Source organism: Lissotriton helveticus, chromosome 4_1 (genome assembly GCF_964261635.1).
Source record: "Lissotriton helveticus chromosome 4_1, aLisHel1.1, whole genome shotgun sequence".
Classification (NCBI taxonomy): domain Eukaryota; kingdom Metazoa; phylum Chordata; class Amphibia; order Caudata; family Salamandridae; genus Lissotriton; species Lissotriton helveticus.
Genome location: NC_136063.1, coordinates 1568054945 through 1568068992, shown reverse-complemented (window position 1 = coordinate 1568068992; position 14048 = coordinate 1568054945). Strand labels below are relative to the sequence as shown.

The window sequence follows — 14048 nt, the reverse complement described above, 5'->3', positions numbered from 1 at the left end:
AAGTGAACAAGGGCAAGTGATCATGTAAATGACTCTTTCTGAGTTGCAATTTGTATGCTTCTTGAGGAGCCAAGTTTTTCCTGTTCCCAAATCCACCCTGTCTGTTTTGTACGTTTGTGGACAAACACTACAAGAGCCACAAGGGTAGTGACCCTGTATCGGAGGTAAATTCCAAAGAGTGGTAGTCCTGTCTGCTGAGAGAATAACCCCTGCAGGAGGAGTGACTGTCCAACATGAACGAGGCGCATTGTGACCGGCCGGCCGGCCGGCCAGCCAGTTTGCAAAAGCAGAAAGCTATGGAGAGCGATCTGTGTGCCCAGGTATTGGCGAGCCCCAGACTTTGCTCCACAATTCCCGTTCGGAATCGTGAAACTGCTGTGTCGAACATGAGGCTACAGTGTGTTCTGAGTCTTTGTGCGGAAGTATAAAGTTGAAGCAGGACCTTAGCCGCTATGCAGAAGTTGGGAAGATGTTGCATGGCATGAGCCACTGCACCCAAAATGTCTCACTGTTGTGTGACCTGAGCTTCTGTGCTAAAATTGTGAAAAGTTGGTGTGGCTTCAGCTTCTGCACCTGTCTTGTGAACCAGAGGCGTGAAAAACCCTTGCTCAACCTACAACTGTGGCGTGACCTGAGCCGAGGTCTTCACCCACCTGATAATGCCTGTGTGATGCCTTACCTTCTGCAAGAACCTGGCTTGTGCGTGGCTGCACTGATCAGGACCTGAACAGCCCAGGTGGGGCTGCACATCGGACTACGCACCACTGTGCCATCAACCATTGCTTCCCGAGCAGTTGTCGACAGCCTAGAGCAGCCACAACCAAAAAGACGGCCAAGAGGAACTGTTGTCTCATGTTCAGCCACAGAAGAGGGGGAGCAGCCAAACTGAGGAAGAGCCAGGTGGTCCATGAGATGCCTTGCTGATTCACAGACTCAAAGACTTGTTGACTGAGAAACAATAACTAAGGCCAAATACTGAGTGCCAAAGTGTGAGTGTTTTGGGGGTGATATGCGACTGTAAGAGTGTTGGGGCCTAATCTTGCTACACACTACCCAAGGGAGGGATCCATCTGGTACAAAGGGGGGATCAGAGCCATGGTGGGGATAGGTACCAACATACTCTAGCAGTATGAACCTGATTGCATCATGTGTATACCTTGGTGTATTGCTTAGGACTCATTGCATCAAAATACTTTTCTTCTTGAAAGTCAAGCAATGGGTTGGACAATCTGTAGTATTCATACGCTGGAGCAAACCTGGCTTGCCAAAAGTAACGCGAAGGAATTTGAACGTAAAAAAAGGATGAAAGTAAACACGCAGAACTAAGTTGGCACTAAGTTTAATAACCAAGTACATTCATACTCTGAAAATAAAAGACTGGTGCATTACGTTTGAGACAAATGTGTAGTGCTTAACATTTGAAATAACTGTTTCCCAGCAATAGCAGCCTTGTTAAAGGAACGATAAGAGTTGTGAGGAAGAGTCACTGTGGAAATAAAATTTGCATATTCTTAGTGTAGCTTTTCCTATTTTGCTATCTTATGGGAACAGCGACAAGTCAAGGAGCATTAGGAAAGTGACATAAGAAATAAATACTAGAGGAAGTAAAGTTCTGCAGAAGAGTGATTATTTTTGAGCAAGATGCAATCAGTTTCACCACCACCACCCTTTATGAAAACGCCAGGAAATCCACCTATAGTTTGGAAAAAATGGTTCGATGCGTTTGAAACTTATTTGAGTGCAATAGGTGCGTCAAGATATCGCGCAGAAAGGAAGAAATATTTATTATTGCACTCATTAGGGTTTGAAGGCAGGGAAATCTTTAAACATTTACCTCCTTTAGTAAGAGACAACGCAGAAGAAGATATAGATGAATATACAGAGACAAGAAGAAGATTGGAGTTGAGGTTTGATATCAAACCTAGCCTTGTTGTGATTAGACATACATTTTTCAAAAGAGAACAGTTACCGGGAGAAGATGTCGAGACATATGTGTCAAGTCTAAGACAGTTAAGTGCAGAATGCGAATTTGAGGGCTTCAGAGAACAATTGATTAGGGATCAGTATATATGTAAATGTACTGACAAGTCAATTCAACAAAAACTGCTTAAATTGGGCAATCCAACACTTGAATAGACTATTCGTACAGCTAAAAGCATTGAATTGTCGAAGAAAGAGGTCAAGGAACTTGAAAAGAAGAATGAAGAAGCAGTTTCTGCGGTTAGGCCTAAGGAAAATAAGGCAGCGTCAGGGTTACAACGTTTTGAAAAGAACAGTTTTCCTAGTTCACAACGTTATGACAGAAATACTTATTCTAGACAGAGTGACATTTGTTATAGATGTGGTAATCTTTCGCACAATAAGGGTAACAAGTTCTGTCCTGCAAGGAACTCAACATGCCGTAATTGTGGGAAATATGGTCATTTTGCGAAGATATGCCAAAATAATAGACAGGGAAATTCAGTTTTCATGAACAAATCTCAAGAACCGGGAAATGTAAGTGGGGTAGGAAATGTTTCAGAGTTTAATGAAATTGCAGGTAAGGAATCTGATGCTATTAACAGTATCCAAGACGACCTTAGGGAGAACCGGGAAATGTAAGTGGGGTAGGAAATGTTTCAGAGTTTAATGAAATTGCAGGTAAGGAATCTGATGCTATTAACAGTATCCAAGACGACCTTAGGGAGATGGTTGTGGTGGTACGGGAAGATGGAGTCATCACAGGAGACCCTTCAGATTGTGTCGATCCTTATGAAGAATTTGTTGTGGGTGATAAAGTGCTTACCTTGTTAGTCGATTCAGGCGCAAGGATAACGATGATTACTCAAGAGTTGTTTAATGAAACTTGGCCTGAAAGAAAGTTAGAGCCACCTGATAGGGCCCCTGTTTCTTATGAGGGGCGCAAAATAGTTTTGGCTGGTTATTTTGAAGATGTCCTGCAGTTCAAAGGTAGAAAGATACTTGGGAAGATCTATGTTGCGATAAAGGGGTTAAACATTTTGGGCTGGTTCCACCAAGATCTGTTCCAGTTGGTTCTCAGACCAGGTACAAAGGAACAAGTAAGTGTGGTAGAATCCAACGACTGCACAGAAAAATTGGTCTTCACATATCCTACAGTTTTTGGAAAGGGTCTTGTAATGGTTAAAGACTTTACCCACGAGATAAGAGTGAAAGATGGAGCTATACCCATAAAGCATAAGGTGAGAAGTGTACCTTTTAGTGTAAGAGATAGTCTAGAAAAAGAGTTGAATGAGTTGTGCAGGATAGGGATCATAGAACCAATAGAGTCATCCTTGTGGTTGTCCCCACTTGTTGTCGCCAGGAAAAGAAATGGAGACTTACGCGTTTGTGTTGACTTACGCAGTCTCAACAAAAACATCTGGATTGACTCACAGCCTTTGCCGAAAATTACAGATTTGTTGTCACTCACAAGAGGTGCAAGATGGTTTACTAAGTTGGATTTAGCCTCCGCTTACCATCAGGTGGTGTTAAGTCAATCCTCTAAGCATTTGACGGCGTTTGTCTCTCCTTTCGGTAGTTTTCAGTACTGCAGGATGCCGTTCGGCCTCGCGTCGGCGGCAGCAGTATTCCAGAGTCTAATGAGTCAAATGATTAAGGACACGCCTGGAGTCATTGTTTTCCAGGATGATGTTTTGATTTTTGGCGAAAACAACTGTGATCATGACAAATCATTGAATCAAGTTTTGGAGATTATGCAGAACAAGGGAATTGTGCTTAAGAGTGAGAAATGTGTTTTTCTCAAAGATAAAATGGAATTTCTTGGACATGTTGTTTCGCATGATGAAGTGTTACCTCGTCCTGGGTTGGTAAAAGCCATTGTAGATGCATGTCCTCCTGTTGACAAATCTGGATTGAAGTCATTCATTGGTCTCCGTGAATTCTATTCAAGATTTATCAAAGATTATGCATCAAGAGTTCAACCATTAACAAACATGTTAAAGAAAAATGTGCCATTTAAATGGGATAAGAATTGTCAAGAAATTTTCCAATGGATTAAGTTACAATTAGTAAGTGACAGAATTCTTAAGCCTTTTGATCCAAATAAGAAATGTATTGTGACTGTGGATGCTGGTGGTTTTGGTCTTGGAGCTGTGCTTACCCACGAAAATGGCCATGTTGATAACACCATAGCATATGCTTCAAGGGTATTACGAGGGGCAGAAAGGAATTTCTCTGTCATAGAGAGAGAGCTATTAGCTTGTTGGTGGGCGGTCAGGAAGTTCAATCCATTTCTCTGGGGAAGTCATTTCGTGATACGAACAGATCATAGTCCTTTAGTCTCTATTTTAACTGGTGAGAAGATTAAAGATCACACACCAAGGATTGCTAGGTTATCAACTAAATTACTTCAGTATAATTTTGATATTGTCTACTTACCTGGAATGAAAAATGTAAGGGCAGATTATCTCTCGCATTTTCCGGTTACTGGTAATTGTTCAGATTTTGAGAAGGAAGATGATCAGGAGGATTGTTTTGTTGCTGCTTTGGATGTTGAGGGAATGTGTGCTATAAATGAGGCTGAGTGGAAAAGGAAATTGTTGAAAGATGAGGTACTTGTTCAAGTCATCAAATTTTTGAAATCAGGTTGGCCGAGAGAGAAGAATGTACCTTGCCAGTTTCAGACTTTCGTAAAAATTGCAGATGAGCTTACTGTAGAGGACGGTATCCTTTTGAGGTGTGGAAGACTTATACCCCCAGAGAGTTTGAGAAAACGTCTAATTGACGGTGCACATGAAGGACATTTAGGGAAAACTTTCACGAAACGTAGGTTGAGAGATGTGTTCTGGTGGCCGCAAATGGATGTTTGTGTTGACATGTTGGTTGATAGCTGTGTAGTTTGTAAATCCTCTGACAAAGGTCACAAGGTAAGGATACCCCCTTTGGAACCAATTGAACTTCCGGAGAGAGCGTGGGAGAAAATTGGTGTTGATTTAGTTGGTCCGTTCAATCTTTTACCATCTTCGTCACGTTTTGCTATTGTTGCCATAGATTATTACTCTAAATGGCCGGAGGTTCGTTTTATCAATGAGCCAACCTCCGCTAATGTGGTTCACTTTTTAAAAGATATTTTTTTGAGGGAAGGTTTTCCTTCTTATGTCATGACGGACAATGGTGTACAGTTCGTGAGTTCAGAATTCAACGTTTTTTTAAAACAAGGTGGTGTTACACATAAGAGGAGTTCTTTCTATCATCCTCAGACAAATGGCCTTGTTGAAAGGATGAATCGGGTACTCAATAATTGTGTGCAGTGGGCTATTGCTAGCAAATGTGTGGTGGAGAATGCGGTGCGTTCCATGCTATGGTTTTATCGCACTACAGCGCATTCGTCGACTGGGGTGTCTCCTTTTGAACTTCTGAGAGGGAGGAAACCTTCTACCAACATTTGTCCTGGCTGGATGTCAAAATGGGTGAAAATGGATGTTATGGATGGTATTGATGGTTTTGTGAGGGATAAAGTTAGTGGAGCTCAAGAAAGACAGAAGGTTTATTTTGATGAGGAAGAAAGTTTTATCACAAAACTTTTGTGTTGGAGATGTTGTTCGTATCAGAAATCCTGTTCATGTTACCAAGGTAAGAAGTAAATTCTCTGAACCTTTAGTTGTGGATAAAGTATGTGGAAATGCTGTGCGGGTCAATAATAAGAATTGGTGGAACATTTGTAAAATTGTCAAAGTTAAAAATGGGGATGTTGACTGTAATAACAATTTGACTAATTCAAGTTCTAATGCCAAGAATGTAAATGATAAGTGTAATGATGTTGACTTTGTGCCAGAACCTCGCAGGAGTTTGAGAGTTTGTAAAATTCCTGTCAGGTTCAAGTAATCTTCTTTGTTCTTTTATTTGCAGTTTTCCTTTGTAATTTTCTTTGTTCTTTTATTTGCAGTTTTCCTTTTGAGCATTCTTTCATTGTTCTTTCTTTCTTATTTTTTTCTCTTCCTGTTTTCTTTTCTTTGTTTTGGGAGAAAAGGGGATAGTGTAGTATTCTGAGTATTGTGCCTCTCAGGCACTTGTAGTAAGAATCCTGTTGTGTGGGCATTCCATGTTCTTTGCGGGAATGCAGGCGACCAGGCAGTTTATGCTGGTTCTGCCTGATGTCGCTGTTCATTCTCTTGAGCTGAATAAACCTACTTTGAAGCATGAAGACTGAGCGATTTAATGAGCAACTTACTACACAATCCTGTGTTTGTTGAGTGCTGAGTTGGAGCACCCCCGCGCTATCTCCCTGACAATCCCGTGACTGCTCACCATCACTACCCCTGAGAGTCATGTTCTAAAAATGTTGTACTTGGCCCGGATTGCAGAGCCCTACTAAGATGGACCCCAAGACACCAGAGGCGAACAGCCTCTACCCCCACAATTTAGGCCCACTAGCCCCTTGGCCCATCGAACTCGGTCTGATATCATTAAATTGAGTTGTGAGCTGAGTTTTTGTAGCTTTTCTCATTTAATTAGTTTCACAACCTGTGGAATGTTGTCAGATGTGTTTACTGGTGTTCAGCATTCTTTGCATGTCTATAACAAAGGGCTGATCCATTTTGTGTCTTACTCCTGCATAACGAACTGTCTTTGACAGCACTAGTGGTATTTTCTTTTTACTTTCAATGTTCGTATAATGTCACGGTTGGGCGTAAAAGTATTATTTGCAAAACCGGACCGTTTGTGAGCAAGGCTTGGAGAAAGTTGAAACACATCACTTACTGCTGGTTATGGATTAAAGGTGATTTCAAACACATTTAGGAGAATGCCGGCGCCAGCTCTATTCAGATGGCAGGATCTGTGAATATGTATATATACCACAACTAAAGCACCTGTATTGCTTAGCAATGTACCTCATCTTTTAATTCTTGTCACTACTTCTTGTATACTACCTAGAATTAAATGAATATGTGTAATGGTCTGATACTATAACTCAATATAAACAAAATAAAAATTGGATACGTAAATACACAGTGCAGCTCTCTTAGATTCTTTCTTTTCCTTCATTCGTTGTTATTACAGACTATAGAGACTGATGTTTCTTAACCACTACATTTAGAAATATGTATTTATTGGTTAGAAATAAACCCAATTTGAGCGTTTTGTTGGTGAGATTTGATAACCGGGTTCTATTATAGAGATAAAGAAAAGCCCTTTCTTTTTTAGGTCTGGCCAAGAAACCATTTTAGCTTTGTCCCCAGCCTCGCATAACAAAATAATTTTAATCAGCCCTCTTCAATCATTGGTGTTTTAAGTTGTCATTCACATTTTGCTCACCTCAGCATATGGTATGGGTCAAGGAATAAGTCCACTTCAACCATACCCTGTCTTGCAGTTCGCCTCATCCTATGTTCATACCCACCTAAAAAGTGATTTTCATTGCCAGGGCTGGTGGGCCAACACTTCACTTTGTCAATGTTTTTTTCCATTCTTTAGCCTTTTTGTCATCCATATGTCATCCATATGTGTTTCCCCCATGATTTAGATTACAGCAAGTCAAAACGAATTGTACTTTTTCCTTTTAAAAATAAGAATCATATTTCCCTGTGATGCGCATTAAAACTAAAAAAGACTTCTGTATCTTGACACCAGCCTGCTAGTTAGCACATATACTGTTTTATTAGTACTATCCCCAGTAATTAATTTGTTTTTAATTTAAGAATGTCCATTGCAAACATACAGTCACCATGTTTAGGCTGCAACATTGGTTACTCGTCTTATTTTTGTGCCATTTGATTTCAATGCAAATTGGTAACTATCTCACCAGCTTGCCAAGACCACATCTATTTCCTTTATCAGTGCTTGCTAGTAATGATTATTTAAAACAATTATCCCTCCCATACAGTCCCTACCACCTTCACATAAGTCTAGACTGTCAAAGAAAACTACCAATTTAAATATAATAACTTACACTGTCAATGGTAGAGCGGATCCGACGTCCTCATGCTGACATCAGGGGCCTCTCTGCTCCTGAATCACCAACAACACATTACATTTTCCCATCTTCAATCACACTCACCTGTCTCTGATTCCGATGCTTGGATTTGATATGTTACCCTTTTTACCAGTGTTTCAGCGATCCTGAAGCACATTGTAATTTAGTGTTTTTGAGGCACTCCTTTTTTTTCATAGTTCGTTGGGGCTTGTGAGTGGTACTCTGAAGTAAATAGCAAAAACACTAGCACCATTGCAAGAATCTGCTGCTGTATATCCACGTACTATATGTGTGAATTATGTCTATATGTGTGAGGTTCCTATAGAGCTAGCAAGAATTGACAAATATTTTGTAACAGCAGGACGATGATTGAAGGACCACAAACTGTAACCCTTGACCTTAAATGGATTGTTACCAAGACACGTGTGGACATTAACTAAGTAAGGTAATCTTTCACCCCGAACTCATCCCTACAAAAGACAATGGGCCTAATTACAGTGAGGCTCGGAAAGCCTCCCACTGCTTGTCGGAGACTTTCCGACCGACATTGTAGGTTTAAACTCCAACCGCCGCATTAGGATGACAGCAGTATGAGTGTAAACTGGCAGGGGACTCCGACAGGCTCAAGAAGCCCGTCGGACAGTCGGAATTGCACCATAATTCTGCCATCAGAATTATGATGTCAGTTTCCGACAGCCGATCCATGTCGGCCTTTCCTACATGGATTGACTGTCCGAAACTGACTTTGGGGGCCCCTAGCAGGACCTCTTCCCCTCTGCCCCTCAGCATTTGGGCCTGGGGGGCACCTAAGGTGTCTGCCACACAGTACAGGGATGTTTACAAACTTACATTTTTCAATGGGAGCCTGTGCTGTGGGCATTTTCAGCCCGCTGCACAAGCTCCCGGTCGCATCCTAATGGGGTTGTTGGACCTGCCGACCTATGGTCTGGTGGTTCCTTCCCCGAAACAGTGTCGTCGGAGGCAACTCCGACCGACATCATAATGAGGGCCATAGTTAGAAGAATGCTTGTTGGCCTTTTAGGAGTCTCTGCCTTCAAGGTATCGCTTGCATTCCACGTTGCACTTTTCTCACATATATACACTAACTTTTAACGTGTGAAATTAATTTGCAGTTGATTTAAATAAATTCTCTTTTTAATGAGCTGGCTTTGTAATAATATCCTGCTGTGCAAGGTTGCACTGAAATGACGATGTGGGGAGATTGATCTACGGCCTTTGGAGCTTTCCCCTTTGAAGGTATCGCTTGCACTATAACACGTTGCTTTTTTTCCCCATGTTGCCTCTCCCTTCTATTAACGCATGAAATTAATTTGATGTTGCTTTATGAATTTAATTTTTTTGTAATAAGTTAACTTTTTAATAATTTCTTGCTCTACAAGTTTGAACTGAATTTCTTTCTTTGTGATTATATTGTGAAGATTTTAATTAACCTATTTGCTGCTGCCGTCGGCCAACAGCCGTCGCGAGCACTACCTCCGTAGTGCTGCGCATGTCCGTTGGCTGACGCGGCCCCGCCCCCGCTAGAAATCACCCCCTCCGCGGCGGAATTTACGCCGCGGTTAACGGGTTAATCATACAATAAATGATTAATTCATTAATTCACTATATCCACATACTGGAAGGGCTAGAATGAACCTTTTTATTTTAAGCAGACCACAAATGTAAATCAACTTGCATTGCCACTATAAGGTATCTAATATATGCTTGAATGGATATTATAAATGTTTGGTACCATGCTCATCTTACGCTGTTAGAAATTATTTTTTTCAAATTTAGTTTTTTATATATTTGTCTCTTGGCCATGACTGTTTTGTGTATAGTTTCATTATTAACCAGATACATGCTGTTTAATGGATTAATTTTCAGTATTCCCATTTGCAACCCTGGGCCAGTTCCGAGTATGCCCAGTTAGCATTCCATGACCAGTTTCATTTAAATTATTTTTTCCATTTTTCATATTTCATAATTCATGACCAATTTACAATATGTGCAGTTAGCACAGCATAGTCAGTTTCAATAATACCAAGTTTGCACAATTCATATACTAAGCAGACTCCAGAAATCAGCAGCTCTGGTCCATCCAAGAAACAAGTCTTCTTTCACTGGTGAAGGGTAGAGTAACCCATTTGTTTGCTTTTCTACCATTGACCCGTTAAATAAATTATTTTATTTTATAGACGGACCTGCTTTTCATGCAATCTTCCTAACACTGCATTCATTCTCAGAGCTACTAATGGACAATGGAACACGGCCACCCAAGCACTGTCTCTGTGAATTTAAAGTTTACTTTTAAAGCTGCTATTGGTACGCACATGGTGTTTAGGCTCACGTGCACCAATTTTTTTCAAGCTATGGGAATTACTTTCATGCCCCTTGAGCAGCACTGTGACATCACACGTCAAGTGCAATAACTTATTAAATGGGTGCATCATTTTCTTATTACTGGTGCATTCTGACGTCACACCGCTCCCGTAGTAAAAGGAAAATCAAATACAATTCTGTAGAGGGATAGTCTGTTCTCCCACCTATTCTACTTTCAGGTCTAGTGACCAGTTCGTAACCTGTTTTATTATGTCCACGTACCACGTCACAGGCAGGTTCCATTGTGCTAGCAAGCACATCGTTGCCAATTTTCATTGTGCCATTTATTATAGCATTCGCAGCTTCTATAATAGTCAATTAGCACATATTTTTCACCATCAGCGCAACCTTGACCAGTTTACAAAACTATTTAACTATTCAATAACCAATATGCTTGGGCAATAAACGTTGAAATACTTAACATGTAAGCAACATCTCAACTGCAGCAGCTTTGCATTATGCGAACTGTCTGCACTTGTAGTACCTGCAAACACAATAGACGTCCACAGGCACAAACGTGACGCACTGCATGCCGTCTACAAAAATACTACAATTTATAGGAACAATATACATATTAATCATGGAGCTGGATTCACCAAATTGCCTGTGGTAGCGGGGATGATATCCGGTATCCTTTGACCCCGAAAACATCACAGGGCCTCTTTCCCAAACTTTAGCATGTCCAAATCCTGCTATTTGCTACTGAGGCAGGTAAAGGAACTGAAACCAAAGAAAGATAATTAATTTCTATATTCTTGCTGCTGCCTACACAACCTCTAAGACTGGCGGTCCAAAGCCAGTGCCAGGGGTATGAAAAAGCAAGATAGTGTTAGCAAGCGGTCGAACTACTAATCGTATCTGATGTAATGTTGTCATATGTTTTTACATACACTCTCATATCTACCTTTTTGTTCTTCCTTCCATTAATCTCACCACAGGCCACTGACCTGGATTGAAGAAAGAGCTCCAGGGCTGAAACGTGGCCGGACAATCAACTTCTGCTTCGAGTCAGGGACCGTGGATAGTTTACCAGATGTTCCCAGGGGAGCAGTCGGTGCTTTTATGCAAGACCAGGATCTGTTTGCCAAGAAGCTGTTGGGAGAGGTCTCTAACCAGGCGCTAGATGCGGAGAAGAGGCGCATACTGAAGTGCCTGGAACTTGCAGAAGAAATCCAACAACTCTGTGAGCACTGAACAAGCAGACTAACATTCCATGGGATGTTTCTGTGCCGTAGAATCGTATACGGAGGGCATACAGTTAAAGATGGCTGCTCTTCAGGGCAGATTCCAAATGTGATAATGGATCAGATAAAGCCACTGAGATAATACTGTGGGGGCAACAGTTTGTACAAGAAGATCAGATTCACTCAATATGTCCATGATTACAAACACCACTGCCACCAAGATGCCACAAAGAGAGATGCCATTTGTCATTAAAATTATACAAAATGACAGTGGATTTTCTTTATTAAATATTGTAATTGTTCACAGCATAAAGTGTCAAACACAATCTGTAGATATTGCATTTGAGTTACATTTCCAGGTACTCAGGATTTTTAAAGGAATGAAATATGTTGGAAAATATATGAACTTTAGCAATTAGGATTTCTGTTTAGTCTGCAGTGGATAATAAACATTGCCATTTTATGTCTTTTCAAATATGGTATGCAATATGCATACATATTTTATTTCTTAATTATTTAGGGAGGTTATAAGTTTTGCAATGCTAAATGCCATAAGCTAGCAAACGCTGTAGCAGATATTAATAACTTACCAATAATCAAATTCAACAACCACTTAAGTGTTCTCCTATTGTATGGCATTGTAAAGTTGGGTTATTGGGTAACACAATACTCGAAAGAGAAATGAGGCCCAAATACGGAAGCGGGGCATGAAGTGACTCTGTTTTGACCAAAACCGTATGTTCTAGAGAAAAGCGTAAAGGAACCCCAAGAAAATGACTTTTTGCTGGGGCACAGGCACACAATTGGGGGCCCTTGGTAGGAAACATTACATCTAACTGTGTCCTGACCATGTATAAAAAATATTTTACCGAAATCTTTTTTAGATTTTAGGTCGTGGGCGCAACAATGAGCCTGTAACTCTTCCCACTAGTCCATACCTAGTACTAAAGGTCTCCTGGTGTTCTGTTCTGTTCACTGCGCTAAATCTACTCCATACATGGATGTATGCGTTTTGCATTTATTTTGGGTTAGACTGATTTATATTGCCTTTAATGAAGTGCCATGTTGTTTAATTGCAACCATATTGAATGCTGATGTTACTTTCAGGGCTGTGCTGTGCTCACTCTTCTGACTTATTCAGCCTCCTTTTCATATTGGCAACTGTGAGGATTCACAAAAGACTAGCTCAGCATCTTAGAAATGTATAGTATCTGTCTTGTCACTGTGCTCTCAGTCTTTCTCGTGAGAAAAGCTTACAGCTGCTAACTCTCACTGCTGATTCTCTTTGTCGGTAAAATACACACACATTCTTAAGAAATTATGTGTGAAAATATATAAAACAAGCGCGCGCGGCGCACATGCACTGTCCATAATCCGCATTGCAAAGCCCTCTTGGTAAGCTTTCCTGGAGCACCTCTATATCTCTTGCATAGCAATTGCTTAAGCAATAGCTAGGCGAGACCTAAAAAGATATAAATACATTCATCTGTGTGTATATATATATATTATGGCGGCAGCACTAATAAAATAATCGGCATCTTACTTGTGGTCCGTGTCTGTTCCTGCTTGCTGAATACGAGAACCAAGCATTTCAGCTCGAGTGACAGATTTCCGCATATATATATATATATATATATATATATATATATATATATATATATATGCAACGCAATCCTTCCCAAAAGAAAAGGCGGAGGCCACATCGGGGACAAACCGGAGTCTCTTTATTTCACAAAATGCCACAGAGGGCGAATGCATTTCGGCGTCATTTGCCTTCATCAGCGCCGTGTGGAATAATGGGCAGGGAAATGTCCACGCCTTTAAATGTCCCGCTTTGATGGATAGGCTGTCTCTGTTCCTCCCCCTCAGGGCTCCACCTGATGTAGATTGCCTCATCGGTGCAACAACTACAGGACCCAGAATGCACCAAAATAGTATCGGGATCCCCAGGTGGTGATATTCGCAGGAATTGCCAGCAAACGGGACGGCGTGCAGCGCCTCCCCTTGTCCCATGACTTGCGAGTTCAAGATTCTCCTTCAGTCCCCAACCGCATAAACCGCTCAGCCCAAGATTCATCTCCGCGGGGGCATGTGACGAAGCAGCTAGCCCAATGAGAGGTACTGTGACCTCTGCACCGCTTCTCTTCGTCTCAGGCGTCGTGGTGGGCCAAACCTTGCCAATATCTTGACCGAGTACAGTTGCCGAAGCAGATGCCAGAAATGGTGAGGCCACTTGGTAATGCGGGGGTCTCCAGACACGCCTCTGGCCGGCGTGGATAAATGCAACGCAATCCTTCCCAAAAGAAAAGGCGGAGGCCACATCGGGGACAAACCGGAGTCTCTTTATTTCACAAAATGCCACAGAGGGCGAATGCATTTCGGCGTCATTTGCCTTCATCAGCGCCGTGTGGAATAATGGGCAGGGAAATGTCCACGCCTTTAAATGTCCCGCTTTGATGGATAGGCTGTCTCTGTTCCTCCCCCTCAGGGCTCCACCTGATGTAGATTGCCTCATCGGTGCAACAACTACAGGACCCAGAATGCACCAA

General features: G+C 41.5%; 1 protein-coding gene across 2 annotated transcripts in view; it reads left to right on the top strand.

The window, feature by feature from the left end:
* Positions 1-13041, top strand: part of BLVRA (biliverdin reductase A) — a 220091-nt gene extending 207050 nt beyond the window's left edge. For both annotated transcript variants that reach the window (XM_078688188.1, XM_078688189.1), the window contains one exon: positions 11254-13041. In XM_078688188.1, coding sequence (XP_078544314.1) covers positions 11254-11509 — 256 coding nt within the window. In that variant the 3' untranslated portion in view covers positions 11510-13041. The remainder of the gene's footprint in view (positions 1-11253) is intronic.
* The last annotated feature ends 1007 nt before the right edge of the window (positions 13042-14048 follow it).